The 26976-nt window shown below is 43.6% G+C and overlaps 1 protein-coding gene across 2 annotated transcripts; it reads left to right on the forward strand.

Annotated features, from left to right (window-relative positions):
* The first annotated feature begins 6145 nt into the window (after positions 1 to 6145).
* SPRYD7 (SPRY domain containing 7) lies at positions 6146 to 17773 on the forward strand. Of its 2 annotated transcripts, XR_014230504.1 has the most exons (6): positions 6146 to 6271; positions 7224 to 7340; positions 10623 to 10789; positions 12443 to 12545; positions 15348 to 15545; positions 16814 to 17773. XR_014230504.1 is itself a non-coding variant. In XM_082333670.1 (5 exons), exons 1-5 carry the CDS (start codon positions 6166 to 6168, stop codon positions 15443 to 15445), a joined length of 591 nt encoding a protein of 196 aa, XP_082189796.1. In that variant the 5' UTR covers positions 6146 to 6165; the 3' UTR covers positions 15446 to 16530. The 2 variants fall into 2 exon arrangements, 1 of the variants encoding a protein (XP_082189796.1); XM_082333670.1 differs by lacking the exon at positions 16814 to 17773 and having other exon boundaries at positions 15348 to 16530.
* Positions 17774 to 26976: the final 9203 nt, after the last annotated feature.

A 26976-nucleotide genomic window follows, 5' to 3' on the forward strand; every position in this document is an offset into this window, starting at 1 on the left:
AACCCAAGGGAAATCTAGGCTCAAAGGAGAGGCCCAGCTTGAAGGGAAGTGTTAGGATAAATGTCACTTACTCGTGGGAGGGTTGAAAATACAGGGGTAGGAGTTTGGAAGGAATTATAAAGTAGTAGCAACTTCCAGCTTTATGAGACAAACACCACGTTTGTTGTAAGACAAAAGGGATAGCGCCTATTGTCATCTTTAAACTACAGAGAGAACCCAGATCGTGGCTCTTCTACTAAGCATTATGACAGGAGATTTCTGAGACCGACGCCATACGCTGCGGTTCAGTCCGTGACCTCAGAGCCGACTGCTACTGCCCTCCTCGCCTGCACCAGCTCTGCCAGCCTCCGCAGATGCTTTACCGAGCTGATCCAACCCACTAAGCCAGCAGAACGCTATTCCCTTTTCTTTGCCAGGGTGAGTTTTCTGCTGATTCAACGAGTTAAACCAGTTCAGTGCAGGATTAGACAATCACCAGGTCTAACATCACAGGAGTGAGGAAAAGAGGAACAAGATTTTTCCCTTTCCGTGGAAGCAAGCCATTAATGTGACTCATGCTGTAACAGGTAATTTTACCCTGAGAGGTAGATTCACGGGGGGTTAAGCCAAGCTGAGACTGTGCTACTGGCAAAAGAGATAATTCCATCCTTTTCCCTTCCCTTAGTCATGCTTTCCCGATGCCTCCTCTCCGCTGGCTCTGACATTCATGCAGCCACATGTTAGGCTAGATCTGCTTGCCAACAGAGCTGAAAGCTAATCCATTTTTAAAAAAAAAAAAAAAAAAAAAAAAGTTTTCAGCAGGATCAATTTTGGCAGCCAGCTGATCCCGCAGCCGAACAACCACCAACGCCAGGATGAGCCAGGGAGGGGGCCTGTCTCGGTGGCAGCCTGCACGCACGTCAGCATAAACCAGAAGTGCCCCCACAGGCCATAATTTCACAAATGCTTCCAGCCAGCTATTGCCGGCGCTGCTGCCAAAAGTAACACAGCCTTGCCCTTCGGCCACACCAGCTGCTCATTCTCGGCCCCAGGCACCCCCTGTGCTGTGCTGGAGAAGATGTCTAACACAAAACTGATTGATAAATGTAGCTGGAGTTAAAAAGCAGCTTTTTTTTTTTTTCCCCTGGGTTTGTATTCCCCATCCATAAGGCTTCTCTGAAGCCATGCTACCAAAGACCTGTCAGATTGTAACTGTCTTCTAGGGTGAAACACCAAGGAAAAGAGGTGAGTTGAGGCCATTTTCCACTCTTATCCTTGGCTGCAAGTCTGCCTTTTACTTCCCACTGAAGGAGGTTAAGGCTTCACATCCCGTTGCAGAGGTGTCAGAGCACACACAGAGTACACTCCGGCATCGGGACAGTGACTTCTTGAAGCACGCTACTTTACTTGGCTGTGCTGGTGTGAGCACACCCTCACATGGAGAGAGACAATCTGAGATGTATGATGTAGATGCTCTGGGGACCTAAATACGGAAATAAATCTGCAAGAGCTTTGATGCCAATAGCAGCTTGGTAAGAAGATGGTGTAAGATAACACAAATAAAGGAACTATTCAAAATAGCTCCGTGTATCAAACACCTTCCTCATGTATAAACGTTTCACAACTATATCATGTCCGACTACATTTCTTTTCAACAGATACATCTGGACTATATTAAACACTCCAAACGAGGGATCAGAGAAAGCAGTTTCTTGTTATTGTTCCATAAAAGCTACTTTTAATACACATTGTAGAAATACCAGGCATTAAAAATCCATGAAGGATCGTCAGCGATTGAAATGATCAACTGCTGTTTTGAGGTCTGAATTTCACAGACTGCCTTGATATCTGCAGGGTCTCCGATGACTATTTTAGCAGTACTGAAAAGCTCTGTAGTTTTACATTCAGAACTTTGACCCACGCAGTTAACTAATATTCAGCACTTTGCCAGATTTTCCTGTGGCGGGTGGTGGTGAGGAATCAATGATGAATTCAGTTATCTCCTTAGCGTAATCCTATTTATTTACAAAGAATGTACAGCCACGTCCCATTTCCTTGCACGCAGAGGAAGCAAATGGGAGGGAGCACTGTGCGGCAGTCCAAGTTTGCTGCTCTAGCCAGGATGCCTGCCCAGAAGAAGCTGTCCCTTGGCTTTTTCTCAGGGCCATGCACCACTGCTTCTCCCACTGTCTGCTGGCTCTCGCGTGGTGTTTCCGGTCCCGGACATGCACACAGGCAAACACAGCTGCAACCAATCTGCGCTCTTGCCGCTGCGTTCACAAGCAGTCCCTAGAGAAATCTCTCTGACTTTCCCCAAATTAGTGCTTGCTCATACGAGTTAGCTCATCCTAGCGCTTGGTCATGTAGCCCTGTGCCGTGGGCAGCGGTTTCTAGTTTTTAGCTATCTTACGCCATAAAAGAACTTAATTGCTCCTTCCTGAACAAAGCATGGCCAGTGTGCCTGTCAGTTTTAATGAGGTTTGTGATTGCCGATAGATCAAAGCTCTGCTCCAGTAGGTTTTGCTTATATTGCATAAAGAGGAAAGGAGAAGTGACCTCCAAACTAAATAGAACAATGAGGAACAAAATTAATTTTCATATACCATTTCTTCTATGACTTGGCCAGCATCAGATTAACTGTATAAAAGAGAAGACGTCCTACAGAATGTTAATCCTTACAAGAACACATTATAATGAAGATTTCAAAAGTACAAGCACAACCTGTTTTTCATCTGAGACCTTGTCTGTATCATCTTCCAAACCACAGGCCTGACCCTGGGAGTGGAAGGACTGCTTTCAATAAACAAACCTTGACTTTCCAGTCCTGCACCATCATTTACTTCTGTGCAAGTTGCATGGAGACGTTACTAAACCCATTCCAGCATATTTAATAACTACTTTTTTCATTGGCTTTCACAGGTGTAAATGCCTCCACAAGGCTCGTGGCAGCAGAGAAGAAAGTCCCAGCGGTTTTTATTAGCAGGGCGAAGAGGAATTATTTTTCTGAGAACTGGTTAGTCATGTCGTATTAAATGCTGTAACAACGGGAGAGAGTTCCCCTCTTTCCCGCACACTTGGCGTTATCAGGGAACCTTTCTGAAACATACTTGTCCGCAGCCAGTAGATCTACTCTGCAGGGCTAATGAGAGACAGTTGTATTTTGTGAAGCTCTGAGCTAGAGAACAAAACAAGTCAATGACCATCATTTTCTTTCAGCAGGACCTTCAAATACGCCTGCATTTATGAAATGGATGGGACTGGTCTTTTTCCCGTCCTTCTAACATGCTTCCCAGACAAAATGTCTCTGCTGCTACTGTTCAAGAAAATAAAGTTAAAACCCTGTGAGCAACAAACATGTTTAGGCATGCTGAGCATAATTTTGCTTCCAGTGTGGGAGGGTCCTAAATACTTGGCCTCCCCAGTGAAAGAAATGCACATTCGAGAAAGGCAGAAGCTGAATTAACCCTTCACTACCAAGCACAATTATATTTCTAAATATTGGAGCCCAGATCTTCATTTCCTTGAGGCAGTTCTTTGTGCACTGTAAAAATTTTGGTGTTCAAATATGCTCTGAACAGGCTGATAAGCACATTTACAAATACGGTACTACCCTGCTGGAATTGCTCACCTCATCCTCCAAGAAAGGCACACGAATAAGCCATGTTTCTTACCAACTGACCGGCTGACTTTTGCCTTACTTCCACCAGACCAACATTGTTATCTGCTCGATTTTGTCCAGCGCCGGAGCCTTCACTCAGGGCACGCGTACATCTTTGCTGCTGTTCCTGCACAACCCATTGCGACACCAAGCTGTCACCAGCCGCTGTCAGGGTGCTCAGCAGCTGGGCTCTGCACCTGGAGGGAGACAGGATGGGCGCAGGGATGAGAGCTGCACTGACCTTGGTCCCCTGAGGCTTCCTGCCCACCGAGCACATAGGCGCTGGAGTCAACGTGCTCCAAAGCAGCACCGGCAACTTTTCCGAGCGGTGGCATGCACCCCACAAATGCTGCAGTCTGCTGGCCTGTAAAACCGGCCTCTCAAGTTAAGGAAGCAGTGGAGCAGGAAACTGGCAGCAAGGCACAGCCAGCCACTGCTCCCCAAAGCCCCATCCCCTTGAGTCCAACTTATTTGGCAATGCTGACTTCATGTGGTGAGATGCATTTGTTTTCCCAGTGCTCGTTTTGGGGAAGAAAGGACTTACACAGAGGAAAAAATGGGATGGGGAGTCACTTGGAGGTTGAGTCTCTCTCTAAGTTTTTTTTTATTTTTAAAATATATTAACATTTGTCATTCAGCATTTACTGTAACAAACCCGCAGTGTGTGACAGACAATAAAAATCCCGCAGTGACTTAAATGGGACTAATTATGTGAACAACAAGCTACCAATGAGAATCATGATGCCCTCCATACAAAATAAATAAACACCAGTTTCCACCTAATATTTACTTCTTAGAAGTTCAAGACTAATCCCATTTGGCATATTTTAAGGAAGTGAGCTTTTGACCCCAAATGTTTATGGGCTGTAACAGTAAGTCCAATAAAAGAAAGGAAGCATATTTTAAAGCTGCTCTTAAAATCAGATTGGTTTTAGGCACAATTTTGAGAAAGACAGCGTTTCACCTCATGTTTCAAGTAAAGGGGTAGCTGTGGCTGATACAGCCCATCCAGACCAATAAGATATTTCTTGCTATGAAGATTTCTTTTCACAAGGGTTTTTGAGTATCTGCTTAGCCCTGCATCCCCGACAGATAATGTTATACCACATGGGTTACATTAGTTGCATCATATTATATACTGTAATAAAATGCTAAGGGAGCTTTCTAGGTCAAATGTGGCAAAATAAGACACCAGCTGAAAATCGTGAGAAACAACAATTTCATCCCAAATTGGTTTGGAGATAAATAAGCCTTTAAATATATGTATTTAAATGATCTGCTGTCTGCAAAACATTCTAGATCAGCAGTTCACGGCACAACATTTATTGGATATTTTTCTATAGATAAATAAAAATGTAAAGTAGGTACAGGTGGGCTTCTATAGCCATGTTATCACTATTTACTGTATTTGTTGAAGCCGAGTTTGTGGCCCCTGTTCTGGATGATGTGTGCTGCAGGGACAGCTCTAGGGCTTTCGCTAAAGAAACACTTGCATAACCCAAAGGCCACAAGTCAAGCTACAGCTTTTTAAATTATGTGGCATTCTGCCTCTATGAAAGGCACGCACAGCTGGTCCCAAACTGTGCTTTTCAAAAAACTAAGTGCAATGAAGATTTCTTTCTTCATGCTGGCTTTTCACTGTATCAGTCTTTACAGTTGAGTCCAACTGGTTCTGAGTAAATCAGGAAAAACACTCTACCAAAGCTTCTGAACAGATGAGAAAGTACTCCAGAAGCAAACAGGACCCACAAAGTTCAGAGTGAAGACTCGCTAGCCGGACAGGTCTGGAAGATGAGGAGAAAGGGCAACGCATAGGGAGCAAACGCCATGGAGGCAGGCGGAGAGACCCTGGGCGGGAGAGGCGGCCGGCCCCCTCCGGGCGAACCTTTTGCTTCAAGGAGTCCTGTCTCTTCAACTTTTCCAAGAAAGAATTAAAAAAAAGAAGGGGGGCGGGGAGAAAGAAGATAAATGTGGTTCTTGTTACATGGAGCCAGGAATAACTGACCAGTAGATTTCCACGAAGGAGTTCCTTTCCACACGGCCCAGCACTGTGAAGTTCGTTGACGTGGTACTTACCATCTGCCCATCACGATCAGTGTCCTCTTTTTTATATATATTGTCCTTTATATATACATAAATTGTCCTTCAGGTGGCCGTGTGCTGAGGCTGCGGGCAGCCAGCCGCCTCAAGCCACCGCCACATTCAGACACAGTTCCTCAGCTGTGGAGGAGAAGGAGCAGGGTTCCGGCCGCATCCATTTTAATCTAAATTTTCAATTCCTGAGGAAAAATGGGGTTTAATGGGATTTTAATGGTATTTTTTTTTAGACTGGACTCGATTCCACGAGCCCCGCGAGCCCAGCCGCTGCCCGCCATATCCCGACACCTCCCGCCATGTCGCGCCGGGGCGGGCAGCGGGGAAGGGACGCCCGCCCGCTCCGCCGCCACCTCCCGCCCGCCAGGGGGCGCTGCGCCCCCCTCCGCCCCCGCCGGCCGCCGTTGCGCCTGCGCGGCGGGGTCCGGCCAGTCATGGCCGCCTCCGTGTTCTGCTGCTTCTCCTGGTGCAGGGATGGCGGCGCCGGCCACATTCCGCTGAAGGAGATGCCGGCGGTGCATCTCGACACGCAGCGCATGGGTAAGCGGGGCGGGTTCGGTCTTCCCTCTCCCCGCCGCGAGTCGCCTGTGACGGGCCGGGGCCGGGGCCGGGGCCGGGGGGCGGGCGGAGGCTGAGGGGCGGCGGCCTCAGGCGCCTCCCCGGCGGGGAGGCCGCGGGCCCGGGGCGCGGCAGGGGGTAGCCGCACGGAGTCTCGTCCGTACCGCTCTTTAGCTCGTCCTAAGGATGAGCTATCCACGGAACCGTGCCCGGTGTTTTGTTGAGAAGTGACCTGGGTCAGCTGCAGCGGAGCCGGGGAAGGAGCGGGGAGGAAAGCAGTATGGCCCACCCAGGGTCCAGTGCCCAAGCACAATTATTAGCCTGTTTGCATTCAGTTATATCGGTGGACCCTGACTGTCTCCCATGTTCTTGACCGTGGCAACACTGCCTAAAGATGAAGTCTTCCACTGGAGAAGGAAAACTTAGCAGAGGATTTTTTTTTCTCTCTGTATTGGCTGGCATGTTTCTAATAAAAGGATTTTTTTTGGAGAATAATTAAACACCTTGCAATTCCATCAAACGTTTCAACCCGATGTGCCTTTCCTTCTTTTTGCAGATTTTTTTTCTCCAGTGTGTGGACACAGGGTACAGGGCTTGGGTCTCACAGTGAACCCTTTCTGACTAAATTGTAAGTTATGCTTCTGATGTGGCTGAGCAAAGGTTGTAATCAGCATGGTGCTGTAAAACCCAAGAGGCAAAATTAGAGCAGAGTATAGATTTTAAGGAAACCGTAGTTGAAATGTGAACTAGCCTGTAAACAGCCTTCCTTTTCTTACTTCAAAGCACGGCCCATCATCATAGTTCTCACAGACTAATGAAGCTCGTACTTGGGGCAGAAAGAACAAAAACTGTTCTTGGTGTTTAGGGCTTTTAAGGGCTGCTTCCAGACTTTCCAAAATGTTTTGAAGTTTTGTGGGTTTTTTCCTTCTTGCAGGAACAGATGTCGTCATTGTTAAAAACGGCCGAAGAATATGTGGCACAGGAGGCTGCTTAGCCAATGCACCTTTGCATCAGAACAAGAGCTATTTTGAGTTTAAAATCCAGTCCACAGGTTAGTCAGCAAAAATGTACAACTTTAAATTTGGAAGGTATGTCAGATTGCCTGCTGGTGGTCATATCTCAAATACTGAGCCCATGCATCTTTCTAATTGCATCCTTGAACTTGTGAACATTGGAGAGTTTTATAAGTTATCATTGTGTAAAAGGACTTTTTTTTTTTTTTTAATTGTGGCTCTGAAATATGAAAAAGAATGGTAAGTATATTACTAAAGGAGTGCAAGTACTAAAACACCATGTTGTTTTGTGTGCTGTTATATGCATGTTTTTCAGTTAGCATAGTTTAGAAATGTTTTTTGGTAAATAAATGCTTATGACCACATAAAACACTGTAGCTATGAAGTATTGTTTTTTTCAAATAGTGCAGTTTATCCAGCAATATTTGTAGCTATTTGTCTACCTTCATTTGCTATTAACATGCACTGTGTTTGCCCAAGCAAGAGTAACACCTTGTGCTACGCTTTGCTCTTCAAATCGGATGTGGAGCACTTATTCTGACACCACTTTATCAAGAGGAGCTTTTCAGCACCCTGTTTCTTTCTTTGTTTTGCACAGATCTGATGCAAGGCAGCTGAAAGTGAATGAAATTTGGAAGCATTATGCTTTTACTAATACGGTCAGCTTTGCTATTACAGAGTGCACTCCAGGCTTGCCTGTATTCTAACATTAAAAATCAGCCTGTATTTTTAAAAACAACAGACGCTGTGAAAATGAAGCTGTTCTTTCCCTAACTGTGTAGCGGGAGGGAAGAAGAAGGGAAGTGTTATTCCAGAGACAGGCCTTACGATACCAGCTGGGGCTTGAACCCAGCGTTTTTTGGGTGAAGGTTGTTTGCATTCATTGGATTAGAGTGCAGGCAGCATGAACACAAATCTGTCCAAAACACCTTGCAGTCAAACCAGTTGTTTAGTTTTAAACTACATGTAAACCTCAGATCAGTCTTAACTTGGCAATTTTCGTATCCTTTCCGTTGAAGGAAGAATCCACTGCAGCTGTTGTTAGTATATGGTCATTATTCACACAGATAACAGTGTCCATGTTCTTATACTTCCGAGAAACAAGAAATAAACTCTCCTGGTCCCTATGAGCTGTGTCTTGTCTATTTCTGTGCCCCAGGGCATGAGAATTGTAGATCACTTAACTTAAAACTTCGATTCCCATAAGTGTCCCTGCACAATCTATTAGGGGTCATCTGTGGGGTCACCCTGACTATTGGAAAGTTTTCTGAAGGCTAAACTGAATCTTGTTCACAGTCTTGTCCTTTTCATTCTGGGCATGTAAGTATTAGAATAAGCTGTTCTGCAGTTTTGTTTTTTGAAACTAATTTTCTTATATTTTTGCCGCATCTTAGTCTTCTGTAGATTAAACAGTCCCAGTTTCTTTTTTTTTTTCATTGTCTCCTTATAGATGATGTGTTTACACTTTTGATTGGTTTTGTTGTTTCTTCTAGAATATCTCTAATTGACCTAATTTGTCTTGAGGTATGATGCTTAAAATGGATGCTCTGCTCCAGCTGCAGCAGCAGTAAATGTCCTTCATCTGCTCTACATACAATATGTCTGCTTTATACATGCCATACATCCAGAAGTTTTTCACCACAGTGGGGCACAGACTCACACTCAGCATGTGGTCTCTGATAACCCTCAAATTACATTCCATGAAATGGTTGCCAAGCCACTGTTGTATTTGTGCCACTTACTATTCCTACTTACCTGCTATTTTTCGTAATTTAGAAAAACCAAATGCATTTTCCTTATTTCAGACCTCTTAACCAATTTGTCAGGATCATTTAAAACTTGAGTGGCCCCTGAAGAGCTTGCAGTCCTGTCAGGTTGGTATTGGCAGAACATTTAATAAGCACGTCGTCACGTTATCCAGGTCGTTGATGTGAATACAGAACAGTATCTGACCTTCTGCATTCAATGCAAAACCTCAAACCCCACTTGAGTCATCTGTTTTGATTTGGCAGGGTGCTGCTGCTGAGTAGTCCTGGAATACGGTTTTCTAACCAGTTGTGCATTCATGTTGCTGTAACTGTCTAGACCATGTTTTCGTAATTTGACTATATAATGCTGTATGAGTTTCAAAAACATTACCAAATGAAGATCTATCATATTTACAATTTCTTCTTTTTCCCTAAGACTAGTCTAACCAGTTGAAAAAGGAAATGGTGTTGTTCACAAATCCATGCTAGTTGGAGTTATTTTTTACATCCTCCTACAGTCACAGAGTTTGTTTTCAATATTTTTCTGGGAATACAAGTTAAGCTAAGTGGTTACAATTCTCTGAATCCTTCTTTTTCAGGATAGATGCTGTTTTATCTTCAGTCTCTTGTGACAGCTTGTACTGGGTCTGGCTGGGATGGAGTTAATTTTCATCATAGCAGCTCCTGTGGTGCTGTGTTTTAGATTTGTGACCAAAACAATACTGATAACACACTAATGTTTTAGCTGTTGCTGAGCAGTGTTTGCACAGCATCAAGGCCGCTTCTGTTTCTCACTCTGCCCCTCCAGTGAATAAGATTGGGGGTGTGCAAGAGGTTGTGAGGAGACACAACCAGGCAGATGACCCGAACTAACCAAAGAGATATTCCATGCTGCGTAATGTCATGCTCAGCAACAAAAGGGAGAGGAAGGGATTTAGGGAGGTTAGCCATCTTTTGCTTGGGAATTGGCTGGGCATCGGTCTTCCTGTGGGAGGCGGTGAGTGATTGGCATTGCATAACTTTGTCTTAGAAACATAGAATGCTTTGGGACGGAAGGGACCTTTAAAGGTCATCTAGTCCATGCCCCCTGCAATTGGCAGGGACATCTACAACTAGATCAGGTTGCTCAGAGTCCCATCCAGCCTGTCCTTGAACGTTTCCAAGGATGGGGCATCTACCACCTCTCTGGGCAACCTGTTCCAGTGTTTCACCACCCTCGATGTAAAAAAGTTGTTCCTTACATCTAGTCTTGTTTTCTTTCGTTCTTCCACTTCTCCTTTGCTTATTAAACAATTTTCATCTTTACCCACAAGTTTTCTTGGTTTTACTCTTCCTTTCCTCTTCCTCCCTCCCACTGGGGCCTGTGGGGGGAAGTGAGTGAGTGGCTGGGTGGTGCTTAGCTGCCTACCAGGGCTAACCCACAATGGTCCTGATATTTCCAAGAGATACTTACTGGTAGTACTGCCTTGACACTAGTTAAAAACACATTCTTTATGCTGTTCTGCTTTAGTCTTCAAAATAATGTGTTTGTTTTTTTTTTTTTTTTCTTACCATGTTAATATCACATTTTAGGGATTTGGGGTATTGGAGTTGCAACCCAGAAAGCAAACTTGAATCAAATTCCACTTGGTCGAGATGTCCATAGCCTGGTGATGAGAAACGATGGAGCTCTCTACTATAACAATGAGGAGAAAAATAGACTACCAGCAAACAACCTTCCTCAGGAGGGCGATGTGGTGGTGAGTTTCTTAAGGCTTCTTTACTTCCCCAGCTGTTCCCAGATTCCTCTTATTTACAGCTCTGTGGTCAGACTGACCATTTCAGTCAAATTGTTTGGCTTGCATCTCCCAGTTTGGAGAGTGCTGATGCAAACTCCTGTTGCGTTTGAACGGATCAGCAGCCTGGATATCGGTGGACTTAATTCTCAACGTCGATATGTTTCTGAATGAGGGACAGACTTTACCGGTGTTTGAAAAGTAGCCTCTAATGCTCTGTTGCAATATCTACCTGACGGGTAACTCCCATCACAAGGATCCTACGTTGTTTGAGATGGGACCTTCCTGAACAAATAATGCGCTGGAGCGCATTACATAGCTATGCACCATGCCCAGCTGAACCCAAGATCCCGTAGCTAACTGGTTAATGATTAGAAGGACAGAGATGAGCAGAGATAGGTCCTGGGTGATAAATGAATTGTATTTTTAGCCAAACTTTTGTAGGGAAGGAGAGACATTAAGTGGGGAGGGGGTAGTGCTCACTGGGAAAATGACTAAGAATGAGAGCAAATGGAGAATCTTAGGATTTTTTTGTACCTTACTGTTCCAGGTTTCTGAAAACATATTTGAGTGACTTTGTTCGAAGGGTTGTGTTCTACTGCTGTCATTTCTTTAATGTCCTGGTAGCGATTTATTTTCAAAAAGACATGGCAGCAATGCAATGAAATTTAGACCATTTATCACCGCTACTTTTTCTTGCTGGGTAACCTTGCCCCTATATAGCAATGGTTAGAAATTTCATCTTTAGGAGCCCTAAACAGCTAATGTTGACGCCTCCATTCTTTACCCTCAGATACTATATTATTCTTTTAACCCCCGTCTAAAATTGTTTTTTTGGAGGGTTGCAGATTGATTCAGGGTTTGGTCAACCTATGCAGTCTGAACAGCTTCAACTAAACACAGAAAAGTAGCTGATGTGTTACTGCTAACTTGCCAGTTTTCATGAATTTAAATTTATTTTGTTCTGTCACGAAAATAGATTTCTGAAGTACTGAATGACAACACAAATTGTCACACTCGGCCATACCAAAACAGTGAGAAAAATCATTTAGCTAACAAATAAGTAATTTATTACCCTATTAGTGTTTGCTTTCTGCTCTGTAGTCAGCATATTTATAGCGTTGTGTATGAAACCATGTTCTGTTGCTGCTGGCAGAGTAAATGAGCTGAGTAGAGGTTTCCGTATGGAAGTATGGACAGATAAACTTAATTCATACCATCACTATTTATTAAAGTTATTTCCATGAGGAGATACAAACAAGAAGACTGCAAACTGCTTAATACTGAAAATAATTGAAAATTCTGTGTTTCTTTAACATGGTGAAGAATAGACTGGAAATTTGTTTTGTAAACTTAGTAAGATGTGGTGTGCAGTACTGCGCTGCATCCAAATTGAATGAGCATTAAGGAATCCTGAGTGTTTGAAAATACAAATGTTACTGGTCATTTATTAACTTCTAGTCCTTCGCAGGAATATTTCAAGTGAGGTTTTCTAGGATGCTGTGGTTTGCATAATGGTGTTAAAATTTGCCTGTGGCTAAGAAAGCTAAATTAAGTAGCAATCTTATGTGTGTAAACTTGTTGATACTTTTTTTGTTAATTTTCTGTGCTTTGTAGGGCATTACATATGACCATGTAGAATTAAATGTATATTTAAATGGGAAGAACATGCATTGTCCAGCTTCAGGAATCCGAGGGACTGTCTATCCAGTGGTCTATGGTAAGTCAGAGATTTTCAAACTGTTTCACAGTATGGACAATATTGTTGCACCAAGTCTGTCTTGTGAGCTCTGTGTTCTTCTTCTCACTTAAATGGAACACACATCAATCATTTATTTTTGGCAACTACAACAATAAATTGCATGAAAATGCAAACCTAGGAAAACAGAAAAGTATATTTCCACCTCGTTTTTAATGCTGCTTGATAGCTAGGAAAAAAAGCACCGCTTACTGACTGCTTACAGCGTCCACATCCAACAAGCTGGGGAGTTGCTGCACTCAGTCTAAAAATTACCAGGTAAAAAAACCTGTGAAACAGATGAAAAAAAGAAAACCAACAAATGCAAACTAATGTACACTTGTGGGCTAATCTGATTTATCTCTGAAGCTTGGTATTTATGCCTATTAATTTCACATACTTCACAAATGCATTCAGTGTTACATATGAATAGAGACTGAATTGCTGTTTGTATTTTCTTATGGAAGTAATAACTTCAATGTAGTACTAGTACAGCTGCTTGCTGTATAGTGGTACGGCTCTTTTGCTGCTATACCAAATTGATGCCCAGTTTTGAAATCCAACAATTGGTGAGCGAATTGTGGTAGCTGTTTTGCCAGCAACCATCAATACAACACAGCAGTTTTGAACAAGAAACAAATATCATATCCAATTAATCACTGCATAGGCAGTTTAAGAAAGAATTTATGAATTATGGAAGCTGGAATTTGGCCAAGACATGTGTTAACAATTTACTCTTCCAGAGCTTGGCGGTGGTTTTGTAGTTCCCAAGTAGTCAGAATTCTGTTTAACATCTCCTCTGAAAAGCAGCGCTTCCCCTCGTTCAGTGCGTAATCAGGGCTACGCTCTGGGTTGGTTTGTCACTGACAGCAAATGATAACGGCTCATCAGATTCCCTGTATTACACCTACAGCCGTCTCCAGTTTATCTTTATTCCTGCATGAGCTTCATCTAAGTAGTAGCATCTTCCAAAATCATTTTGCTCTTAAGATACCATTAGCTATGTGATGTGGATAATTTTTTCATTTCGTGGTTGGTTCCTAATGAAGTGTTGGCATGTTCCCGTTTGTATCTTGATACATTTATAATACTGAATTTTACAAACAGGAAGAAAATACTCTAGATGTGTTATAGAGCCTTTGAAGTGTATAAACGTAGCTGACAAATGATATCTTTCCGAGCTCTTAAGAGTGGAAATCGTTTTATGTGGTCATTTTGTGATGTGTTCTTAAGCCACGCGATGGCGCTGCTAAAATGCCGTGGCAGACAGTAGCCGCCCTGCAGCGGTGCGGGATCTCCTGGTGCAAAAAGCTTCATGAGCAGCGGGAAAAGAGTTGCTGTGTGATAATTGATTGTTGCATCTTCCCTATATTTTGGAAATGGTGTTACATAGCATGAAGAATGCAGGCTGCTTTCAGAAAACATTTGGTGGCATGTTAGCCTGCTGTAAACTTTTTCTCCGAGTTCTGTGCCTGGAGAATGCAGTGACCTTTTATTGCCAGGCTCTTATTATCATCTTCCACAAGTGGGCATAATTTCATCGTAATTATCATGTCTCCTACATATAGCTGTAACAACTGAAGCCTGCAAATTGCTTTTGCGTGGTACTTACTTGGTATAAACTTTAACTATAAATGTACTTAATTTCATGTGAACTTCTAGTCCTGTGAAAGGATTTGACCATAGAGTTTCTTAAGCATTTACCCTATCCATAATTCAGACTAGAACTATAGATATCTTTTCAAAAGAAACATGATAGAGGAGGCAAACACGGTGTCAAGCTTGAGAATATAAAACAGAAAAATGGACTTAAAGGTTGTTCCCTACAGCAGCTGTACCTCAGGCACTTTTGCAGAAGTGAGATGCAAACACTGCGTAAGTACTACAGAACTGTACAAATACACTAATAGGAGTTTTAACTGAGCCAAGGAGGAAAAAATTCCTACCTTGGCTCTGAGATATCTAACTTCCAAACCAAAACATGGAGATGAAGCTTTTCTGTTTTGATCTAATGTTGTCGTCTTGGAAGAAGTTGTCTTTGAAAGAGATCTTGCTTTTCTGACTGGTTGGGTATTTCAGTTTCCTAATGCAATACATGAAAGCTTTGCTCTGAAAATCCTCAGCGGTTTCTTTTTTATATTTTACGTTGAAGGTAGTAACACTTGTGTCTCAGGTTATTCAGGGGGTCCAAAACTGGGAGAGGTATTGTAAAAAACCATTAACTTCCAACTTAAAGAAGCAGTCAAAGAAGCTCTCTTTGGATCATCTGCTAGAACAGATGGTCTCACCCCAACCACTGCAGACATCTGAAACCTTGTAAATCTCTAGAAAAATCATTGCAGACAGCTGACGCTCCAGCAGAATTAGGAAGTGGACAGAAAAATATGCATCTGAGGAGGTGACAGCCCTGCAATATGTATCTGGTAGTGTTCTTGATCTGTAGATTTCCAGAGAAATAGAGTAATAAAATTGGAGGGAATGGCCTGAAGCCCTGCTAACACTCCCAATGAAATCAGAGGTAGCGTTCTCATTGACTTCACCAAGGACCGTTACCAACTGAAGTAAACAGCAGAAAAGAGAGGTGATTTGCTCTCCTTGGGTATGTGTGTAGGGCTTTAGCAAATTTGTTGAAGAGATTTCTTTTAATTGTATATATGTAATGGATGTATTGGAGAATATTCTTCATGGTTTGAGCGTAGTATATAATCTAGTGGGATGGTGTAATAGAAGATCAAACTGTAAGAGTTCCTTCTCTAATTCCTTCTGTTTGGTTCTATTCTGCAGTTGATGACAGTGCCATCCTGGATTGTCAGTTCAGTGAATTTTATCATACACCTCCACCAGGGTTTGAAAAGATCCTCTTTGAGCAGCAGATCTTCTGAATGTCTTCATACCGAAAATTTGCACCCTGCACTGTTACAAAAGCTTTGTCATCTTAAATAAAGTTTCACTTTACTTTTAGGAAACATATCTGTATTTTTAGTAAGTACTTGTGACTGTTGTCTGCAGAATTAATATGCTAACTGCAACACCAGGTAACTGTGTTGCAAATACGAGATTTCTGGCAATGTTTTGTCATTGAAAATGAGTGTTTTGGGGCAGGGTTTTTCTCTGATTTATACTTGATGCATAAGGAGACCAAGTATTACATTCAGTATTTTGAATAAACTGGAGCTCTGTAAAGCAAATAGTTCTTATGCATATAATAGCTATGGAGATGGATAGTTCTCATTATTTTTGTCCCAACTTTTTTCACACAGAAGTTAGTACTGTGTTTAAAGGCAGCACTGTGTTTCTAGTCTGTGATTTGGGGTTGCGGTGTCCCAGTTGTGCACAGTGACTAATAATACGATGGCATAACTAGCAGCTAGACACTCTTTTTTTTTTTTTTTGCAAGGTGTAATTTAATGCACTCCCTCAGTCTTAGACTGGCAAATATAACTTATCTATTTATCCTAGCTTTTCATTTGCCTTTATTGTGACAAATAATAGGACACTTTCTAGTAATACTTTTTTGTTGAACCTTAAAAAGTAAACCTGAACGCTACCTGTGTTTTTGAGGACCACCATGCTGTGTTACTCTGGTAGGAGAGTAAGTACAGATCGCTCAACTTGGGTGTGCAAAGAGCCAGGTGAAGGGTATGAGATGTTATGGTGAAGCCTTACATCTAAACTGTAAATTAGATTATTCTTTTATGGAATAGCATATTTAATTTCTTTGCGAATCATTTATAAATGATTAATGGCTAAGACATTGTTCTAAAATGTGATGCCCTTGAATATAAATTGTGAGATGTTTTTTTCCCCTCTTGTCATATTTAATATACTTCCTAGAAGAATTTTTATTGTAAAGAAAACCTTCATACTGGATGTTTGTTTTTTGGTTTTGGCTCTTCCTGGGTTAATGCATTTGCATAAATGAATGATTTTGTTTAAATATTTTTAGAAATTATCTGATTCTGAAATTTTCAAATACAAACAGCTTTCTCAAAGCCTTTCACCTTACGATTTTCTGCATCTGTCTTTTCATTCTGAGTAACCCATGTTTTCTTGCCTTTAGCCTTGCTATCACATGACAGTGTTGAGTAGAACTTTTCAACCTGAAAGGAATGATGCTCTTGTCAACATTATGGTATAAAGCTCAGGAGATTAGAGTGCAGTTTTATCGTCTCTCCTTGAAATCTGCTCTGCTTTGCTGTGGTCAGATATGTAATCTAAGTTAAATGAAACATTCATGTGTTTTGTTTCAGTTTCCCCAGTAGATGTACCCTCAGCAAGGTTGCAAATGACACAAAAGTGGGAGGAGTGGCTGATAGGCCAGAGAGTCGTGCTGCCATCCAGAGAGACCACAACAGGCTGGAGAAATGGGCTGATAGGAACTTTGTGAAGTTCAACAAGGAGAAGTGCAAAGTCCTGCAGCTGGGGAGGAACAACCCCAGGCACCAGTACATGCTGGGGGCTGTCCAGCTGGAAAGCAGCTTGGCAGAGAAGGTCCTGGAGGACACCAAGTTGACCATGAGCCAGCAATGGGCCCTTGCTGCAAAGAAGGCGAATGTTATCCTGGGCTGCATTAGACAAAGTATTGCCAGCAGGTCGAGGGAGGTGATCCTTCCCCTCTGCTCAGCACTGGTGAGGCCACGCCTGGAGTGCTGTGTTCAGTCCTGGCCTCCTTGGTACAAGAGAGTCTGAAGAAGGGCCACAAAGATAAGGGACTGGAGCATCTCTCCTATGAGGAAAGGCTGGGAGAGCTGGGACTGCTTAGCCTGGAGAAGAGAAGGCTCAGGGGGATCTGATCAGTGTATAGAGATACTTGGCAGTGATAGGTTAACAGTTGGACTCGATGATCTTAAGGGTCTTTTCCAACCTTAACAATTCTATGATTCTATACCTGAAGGGAGGGTGCAAAGAATACGGAGCCAGGATCTATTCAGTGGTTCCCAGTGACAGGACCAGAGGCAACGGGCGCAAACCAAAACACAGGAGGTTCCCTCTGAACATCAGGAAACACTTTTTACTGTGAGGGTGACTGAGCACTGGCACAGGTTGCCCAGAGAGGTTGTGGAGTCTCCATCCTTGGAGATACTCAAAAGCCATCTGGACATGGTCCTGGGCAACTGGCTCTGGGTGGCCATGCTTGAGCAGGGCGGTTGGACCAGATGATCTTCGGAGGTCCCTTCCAACCTCAACCATTCTATGATCCTTCCTTGAGGTGATGTTGCTATACTAGTTGACACAGACCATAATGTTTCTGTAATCAAGTTTGTCAGCTCTTCAAACTTGAAATTATTTTATATATATATATATATATATATACACACACACACACAGAGAAAGGGAAGGCATGTGTCCTTTTTCCTTTTGATATCTTTCAACAATGCATTCAACGGTGGTTCTTTGCCATGAAACACTACTGAGATGAAAATGCTTCTTGTGGAATTATATTTCTCATGTTCCTGGGGAAAGGAGGAAGTATTTAAAGAAATTCTCACCTCATCTAACTGCATCCAGCAAACAATTTTTTTTAAAAGTCTGCTGTTTTTAAGAATATTTAGCAGTAACAGCTGCTACCTTGAGCTTGATGTAGACTTGCTTTAAGATACAGAGAAGGCTGTCTTCTTTAAAGCTTGTGTTTGAAATGGAAAACATTTTGGAAAATATCAAATATTCAAAATAGCTGCTAAATTCACCAAAAATATGAAAAGAGCCTGCTTTTATAGCTCAAAGTTGCTCATTTCTCATCTTAAACAGAGTAAGATGCATTTGTAATACCACACAATATAACTGCACCTCTTGTGATAAAAATCAGAAGACTTCTTGTACTGTAACTGGTGACACAAGGAAACTGTGTAAAATAAGGGGGGGTGAATAAAAGATTATTACCATCTATTTATCAAAATAGAAAGAGAGCACAGTTTTCACCTGAAAATAAGTTTCGTGGTGATAGTTCATAAGAGAAGCAAAGGTACAGTTAACTCCATTGCGCAGGTAAGAAGAGGGGCCACAGAAATGGAATGTGAATTAACCCGTGTCTCAGCATGTCATTTCAGCATCTGGCAATAAACCCCGATGTCTTCCCAGATGTGTTCCCGGTCCCAACTTTGCCCAGAGAAATGAGATGCAATACCTGTTTCTAAAAGTCGCGCTAGAAAGCAATTTTCAGTTAAGGTTTAGCAATATATTTACTAGTAGCAAATTCATTTTAGTAAGGATGAATCATGCTTCCCAGTGAAATTGTTGAGGTATTTCCACTAACTGTTTGTACCCAAATGTTTTCTTAATCTTTGAATGTTACGATTTGGACACCCCATCTCTTTGAGTGCCAAACTTTGTATTGACTAATCCTGTATGTTTTCTGAGCCCTTTTGAGATTATACTGTGGCAGTAAGATATGAGGTCTGAACCAGGCTTTATTTGCAAATCCACAAACCAATAGAACTGACAGGGCACATAATACAGGTTGCATGTAGATCGGTCGAGTTGTTATTTTTATAATACTGGAACTGTTTATGGTGCTTCGGGGATAGATGAAGTCAGGTAGTACTATTCCAAGGAGCTTAAAATCCTAATTAGATACTATAAAGCTAGAAATACCTGTCAAGAATTGCCTGAAAAGGTCCTCTTCCACGAAAGAACCACGCCAGGAGATGGTAACATAGATGCTCTGCAAAGAGAAACTTTGCGATGTGCATTGGGTCCCTTAAATCGCGTTGAGAGCAGTTCTGCTCCCAGGCCTACAAGGAGCGTTCAGAGATGGCAGGACACACTATTCAGGTGCAGATGTTCATGAGAATACAGGCTTCCATGAGTATTCATGCTCGTTTTCCTTTCTGCAGGCTTTCTTGGGAATGCACTGCCGTGCATACAGCTGTGTGCAAAAAAAATAGAAGGAACGGGATCCTAGTAATGGACGTGAATTTCTTGACCTTACCTGAGTGAGTTCGTAGACTATTTTTGCAGTACTCATTTTTGTTATCAGTTGGTGTCGATGTTGTTTTGTATACTGACAACCAATCGAGCTCGTGGCTGAGATAAGGTTTCACACAGGCCCACAAGCGAATCAGCGAAACATAGATTCTTACATGTCTCTCTGAATCCAGGCTTTAAGGCCCAAGGATCCAGCTCCCCCAGCATCCCTTACATGTTAAAAGCCAATGTTGCCTTTGGAAATGGGGTTAACTATTACCTCTTGCTGTGGTGAGGAAACCCGGTTGCATAAACATGTCCAAAACTATGCTGGTAAGGTATTTGCAGGAAGCCTGCTAGGGAAGACTTGGAACAAAGCTAAGTGCCAAACGATTCTCTTCACTGCTCCTTTCCTCACCTAGTTCCACAATAAAGTACTTTTCAGGTTATTGACACCTTGGATATGGATTGCTAGGCAAAAGCTCAAGGGGTTAGGGCGAGCTCTCGGATGTACAGTGGCAGACCTTTTCTTGAGCACTTCAGGTAAGCTCTCTGTTAGGGCAAATCTTGGTGGCTTGAACACTGAATTTTTGCAGGTTGAATATTTGCAAGAACAGTTGGTAGGACCAATTCCTTCCTGGCTTGTTCGAGAGCCTTTTTTTGTTTGTTTTATTTTTTTCCCCATCTAGACATTTTAGATTTTAGTTTTTCCTAGCCCCTTTTCTAGCCCTGTGTTGGACCTAAGGAAGCCCACCTGGTCTGGCTGCCAAGATGAGTCAGCAGACAAGCTCTTTATCTCCCCACGTGGTCCGAATGTCTGACACTTCCAGGGAAGAGGAATAGTTGCCTAGACACTGGAATTTCCTTTGCTGCAGTCAAGAGAGGTGGGCTGGGGATTAAATGAGATTGAAAGAACGTTCTCGTGGGGAGTTATCTGCTAAAATGCCAGAAATTCAGTGTGAAGAGAAGTGCATAAATAAAACTAATGTTACTTTTCCCTAATTCCATGACATGTCAAGAAAAATTTTTTTTATCTTTGTGTATATGTATTTAGGTTGCATCGTGCCTGCAATCTAATTCAAGATAATACAGGGAGAGCAAAAATAGAAGCCAAGTCACATCCATGGAAAACTCTGGCACGTTTAGCAGACAAGACAGTTCCTAGCTTCAAGAAACATGAAGACTTGAGTCATATTTCTTGGATGCACTCATTATATTGGCAAGCAGTACATGTTAAAACCCCCATTGTTGAGAAATCTAAATTCCCTTTTGCCTTAAAATATCTGTACTCGGTATAAGATGGCTTATGACCTTTTCATAAGTGAAAAAGTATTACACTGAATAATGATTTCAGTAGTTCAGTGAGGATTTTGTGTGGAAAAAGTGCAGCTCTTGGCCAAAGTAAACTCTGGCAAAATCGAGATAAGCTGGTGGAAGCAGTTTGTTTCATGTAAGTTGGTAGCATGCTCCAGGCAAAGTCATCTTTTCCTCTATGTAGGATGGAAACAGTGCTTCCCGCCTTGAGGGAACGTCAGGAGAATGCATCTAGGGAGTACGAGGCAGCCGGGGCTGTGTTCAGACTGCTTGTACCCTAACGCCTGTCACAACTCCATCTCTCCATTGTCTGAGGAATCAAGTCTGAGCAGACTGAATCACTCATGACTAATCTGAATGTAGTAGTTATAACTCCTAAATTAGGCTCTCCGAGTAGGGGGTGTGAACACACCTTCAGACATTACAGTAAAGGGAGGGCCATCTAATTATCTTAAGAATCTGTATTTTGCCAGAGATTTCTTAAGGAGCGGATTGGGCTGCTTATAGTCTGTTTCCTTGCTTCTCATCTAATTCATCATCTTCATCTGCTCTAAAGGCCCATTTTCCCTCTAGTATGAAAACAAGTGATACACCAGCCATTTATTTGTCACAGGCTGACAATTCCCAAATTCTGGGAAACTTTGTCCCTACTTAAAAAGCAACGGTCAACATAATCCTGCCGGCTAAACCCCCTGCGGGAGACGCATGTCAGACAGCAAAAGAGGTCTGCTGATGCTGCTTGAATCATTTCCTCAAAGGGAGTGAGCAGTAGTGACAGACGGCCTTTTTTCCAGTGTAACTCCACGTATTGCTGAAGCTTTTCCTTGCAGAGCCATGCTGGTTGGGCTAAGGAAGCAAACCAAGCTGCCTGGAGGCTTCTCAGCAGCGTTGGCACACTGAAAGTTGGGGCTCCAGGGAGAGGAGCCAGAGCTGGACCAAACGGTGAGGGCAAACCCCCAAATCCTCTGCGTGTGCTGCGTTCGGCGCTGCTGCTGTCGCAGTGGGGTGGGAAGGGAAGAGGCAGCGACCGCAACCAGTGGGAAAGCGCACCGCTCCCACTCCAGCAGGGCTCTGGTAGAGCTCTACCCTAAATATGTTGTCCCAGGTCACCCAGAAAGTCTGAATCAGGTGAACCAAGCCAGCTCTGTCGGTGAGGAGAGGGAAGGGCTGATATCCCCAGCTAACACAGCCGTGCAAGTGGGAAGCAGCTTCTGGGCTAGTGAGTGTTAAACTGTCAAAAACGTTGCTTGTAGCTGCATCGCTGCTCACTGCATTCAGGAGGGTGTTACTCTGCTAAAAAAAAAATCCAGTTTTACTGAAATAGCTCTGTCGTTGCTAGACGTGCTTTGCAGGATAGCACGCTGCTATTCCAGTACTGATAAAGCCGTCCTGTTGTGCAGATAGCCTTAGTGCCGCTGCTATTCGTTCTCCTCTGTAGAATGGCAATCATAATATTCCTGTTCCCTCACCCTTTGTCTTCATCCTAGGAGCCAGGAATGTCAGATCCATCCTGGGGAAACAGCCAGATCTCCCAGGTTCGGCTGTCAATTCGGCTCTGCATCCGTCGCTCCACAATGAGCCTCCCACTGAGGGCGGTTGTGGGGGAAGGTAGTCTGTGACCTTGTGTAGCAATGAACTGCTTAGCCGTGCTTTATTGTTTAGTACCTTATTGTTGCTTTCAGGATTGCTCTGTAAGTAAGTTCCCTTTTAGGGCCATCTCTGTTTCTGCCCTTTGTTTCTCTTCCTTCCTTATTTTCCTGTCTCTGAATGTCGCAACGCACGATTTATACCGGTGCATACCCTGTTGCATTGACATAGAAGGATCTGCAGCTGCTGGTGTTGGCCTGACTGGTGAATTGGTCAGTGGCTTGGACTCCTCCTAGAGCCTGGAGTCATTTTGCAGTAGAGTAAGTTACGCTGCAGCCGTTGCTGCCCAGTTCCTCTCTTGGTCTGCATGATCTTGTCTTCGGGCGGAGTTGTGCTGGCCTGCAGCCAGGCTCCACTTCTTTGTGTCCATGTGCTCCAGAAAACACATCTAACACATTCCCCTAGTTAGCTCGATGCCCCACTGTCCTGGTTTCAGCTGGGATAGAGTTAATTTTCGTCTTGGTAGCCGGTATGGGGGCTGTGTTTTGGGTTTACGATGAGAACAATGTCGATGATACACTGATGCTTTGGTTCTTGCTAAGTAGTGCTAAGCTGTCTCTGAATAGGTGCTAAATGGCGCTCACACTGGTCAAGGACTCTTTCAGCTTCCCCTGCTCTCCCGGGTGCACGAGAAGCTGGGAGGGGGCACAGCCAGGGGGGAGGGCTGACCCAGACTGGCCCAAGGGCTATGCCATACCATATGACGTCATGCTCAGTATATAAGCTGGGGGAAGAAGAAGGAAGGGGGGGACATTGGGCATGATGGCGTTTGTTTTCCCAAGTAACCATTACGCGTGATGGAGCCCTGCTTTCCTGGAGATGCCTGGAGACCTGCCTGCCGATGGGAAGTAGTGAATGAATTCCTTGTTCTGTTTTGTTTGCGTGCACGGTTTTTGCTTTGCCTATTTAACTGTTCTAATTTATTTTACTTCAATTATTAAACTGTTCTTATCTCAACCCACGAGTTTTCTCCCTTTTACCCTTCTGATTCTCTCCCCCATCCCACTGGGGGAGAGTGAGCGAGCGGCTGCGTGGTGCTTAGTTGCTGGCTGGGGTTAAACCACAACACCCACCTAGTCACAGTGTTTTCACCTGCCCCTGGTTTCCTTATCCTCTGAGGAGAGGAAAAAGCACAAGTCCTGATTTCTCAGCAAAACTGCTTTGACCATATACAAAGATGCTACCATTGCAATGATTGAGCAGAGCTACAAGCAGGATGGTACCTAGAGAAGAACAAGCAGGAGGAGTCAAAGCTGGCCTGCAAGGAGGCTGAAAAAAACCTCCTGATCCGGGCACAGCTGGCCTCCCGGCCAGTTAGCCTCTTGCCCAGCATGGGCTTCCTTTCCCTGTGCCGTACACATGTTCCCAGTCACATCAGGTTAAAACGAGGACAGCTTGCTCTAGAAACACGGTTACACAAACCCAGGCGTGCCATGGCTGCGTTACGAAGCCCATGATATATTCTGATCCCATGAAGCATGCACTTAGACAAGAGCGTAAATCAGTAATCAACAAAAATTCCAGACACAGTTTCTCTTCAGTATGTCTCATCAAGGCCTTTTGTTGTTGTTTTAATCGGGAGAACTTTAGCAAGGCTTTTTATTTTCAGTCTGTATGAGTTTGAAAAAGGTGCCTTTTATCAGCAACCTTTATCTGTGCTCTCTCCCAGTCTGTTACCAAAGCCCATATTGCCGCAATATACAAAGTCCTGAAAGCAGTGCCCTGCACCGCACACTGTTCAGGCACTAAAAAATTAACTTGAAAATTGCTTAAAATGCATTGCAAACCAGCATTAATTGCATAATGAACCGGGATGGTGCCAGCTGGTTGATGCCAGCTAGAGTCAGTAGCAAACAACTGGCAGCAAGACTGCCTTTTTCCCTTTCCCAAGTTGGAAAACTTGGGAAAGGCACCCGGAATGTCAGGGGGTGCAGCTCCTCTGACTAGGGGTAACACGTATTTGCTAAGTCGCTCTTAGCCTCCAGTGTTAAATTGCCTGCAAAAGTTAAAACACACTCATTGGCTTATTTACACTGATGGCAGCATGTAAATCATGCAAACCCTTTCTACCAGGCTGTCAGTGGGGCAGGATCTGGCATACACTTGCCCGCTCATTATACCTTTCGCCCAGAGCATTGGTGGTTCTCGCTTAGGACATGATGCCTGAAGGTGGCTCAGGGCATCCTGAATTGCTCCGACTCTCCTTTTAACTACCAGTAGCCGTCCCATGTTCTTTTGAATGCCGTGAAGAAGACTTTTTTTAAGAATAAAATGCCCATATTGGGTGAAGCCAAAAGTCTGCTCAGCCCAGCATGCAGCCTCCAACACTGTCCAACAGGAGCCATAAACACAGCGGCCAAAAGTGGATTTGTAGGGAAGACCACAGCAGACAGCAGGCATGTGATGATGCTTTCCTGAATACCCGGTAATTATCCAACACTTGGGTAGTGCAAATCAGAAAAAAAAAGTCTCAGCACAAGACCCGAGATGCGAAGTGACCATCTCGCCTGGAGAAGGAGCCTGGTCGTTAATGGGTTGTCCTGGAGGTAGGTGGTTTGGAACTCCACAAGCCGCGGAAGAGCCTGGTTACCCATGTCCTGGTCAAAAACTGTGAGCGCAGAGCCAAAGTCTAAATAAATAAAGAGTGCAGGCAACATAGAAGAGGAACCACCGCAGCATTTCCACCCCAAACCAGTAGCGGTCAGCTATGACCCATGCAGCTTTCCAGAAAACATCACTCGGTCTGCAGCCCATTCCCAAGGGAGTCATTGGAAAAAGGTATCCAATAGTAGCAGAGGGAACAACTCTTTCAATCCCCATTCCTGGAAAACAGGCAAGGGCATATAGCACTTGTGCAGTAATTTCAGGGTCTTTGGAAAGACTCAAGAAATATTCACATAATTGACTTAAAAGTCCATGTTGGCACCAATAAGGGTGTTCATGCTCATCCTCTTTCTCATGCTGGCACTAGGCTTCCATAAAATCTCATGAGCTGTCCAGACCAGGGAACAGATCCAGCTGTAAAACACTGGGGAAAAAGTATGATCAGCAGTTATGTTGGCTCTGAGGGGAATGAGGAAGGAAAAAAATGTCTTTTTTTTTCTAGACAGAGCCTAAACTCCAGTCTGTACATCGCTTTTCTGTTGTTCAAGAAAAAGGCTACAGGGTTTGGGAGAGGGGTGGAGTTCTCCTCCGAAACACTTACAGAGGTGTAATTCAGGGCGGAATGCACAGGTACTTGGGCATAATAACATATTTCCCCCTTTTTCATGGACATAAGTTACACTACTAATACCTTTTTGCTGGAATATCTGCTTCCACGCTCGGCGAGGAGAGAAAGAGGCGTGGGGATTACACAGTACTAGAAGAATGAAAGTGAAACAACTTTTGTGTTTGGACAGGGCCTGAGTGTCTGTCAGGAGCAGCAGTACAATCTGGGAACTGTTTTGCAGAGCCGCGTGTTTCAGGCTAATTCTAGGCTGTCAATCTGTGGCAGAGATAGCTTTTGTTATTTTTGGTAATTCCTTTTCTAATGCATTTTGATGGAGCGAGGTCCCACAATTGAAGGCATTTTGCTTTTCAATCTGTTGAGAAAGTAAAATGTTCCTAATTCCAGTTCCAAGAAGCGTAGTTGTATGGCCGCATCTTTCATTTCGAAAAGGAGCAAGGGCAAGCCGCCCGCCTTGCAGCTCTGCAGAGCGACTGTGGTAGGACTTGTAATGCATCCATCTGTCTCGTAAACCACTTAAAACCATCTCTCCTTCACTGACAACTACCTGATCTTTTCAAAGCATAAGTGAAAATAAACCAAAAACCACAGAAAAAAGAGACTTAAATGCAGGCGCAGTTGCATCCTTTTAAAGACATTCATTAGTTGTAGCTAAAAGCTTGTTAAAACTTGGAACCAAAACTGATCATAATTTTTTCAGTACAATCTGAACACTGGGGCTGTGCAGGATAAGGGAGGATCCAGCTCTGCGGAGCACCTTCAGTCCTGTAGCTAGGAAGGAGCTCATCTTGGTAATGAGTTTCTGGACCCAGCATAGAAAATGGTCCTTCTCCCCTTTGCAGGAATCACCCGTACACCTGCAGATGACACCGAGCCTTCCTCCTGCGGTGCACCCAGGGGCCAGCTGCCTGCCTCCTCCTGCCAGCTTCACATGGGGATGGCGAGCGACAGCAGGGAGCAAGGGCTTGCTCCTACTCCAGCACTTTACTACTACGGCAAGACTGCAGCGGCCAAATCGCATAAGGCCCCAGCTCCAGCCGTTCCCCAAGCACTGCTCCTCCTGCGTACGCCTCCCTCCGCTGCATCTCCTTGTGGGGCCACAGCAACACGCCCTACCATGTGTAAAGGCATTATTCTAAATAATGTTTAATAGTCATAATTGGTATTGCATATAGATCCGTGGTGCCATTTCAGTACATCACTGTTGAAATCTGATTTATAATGCCATTAATGATGTTAATGAAGAAAAAACCCTATTTTTTTTTTTAATTGCAAGAAACAAATAGCAATCCTGTCTTCTTTCAGATAGGTCGTAAGACC

This window comes from Platalea leucorodia, assembly GCF_965183815.1.
Source record: "Platalea leucorodia genome assembly, chromosome: 2".
Classification (NCBI taxonomy): Eukaryota; Metazoa; Chordata; class Aves; order Pelecaniformes; family Threskiornithidae; genus Platalea; species Platalea leucorodia.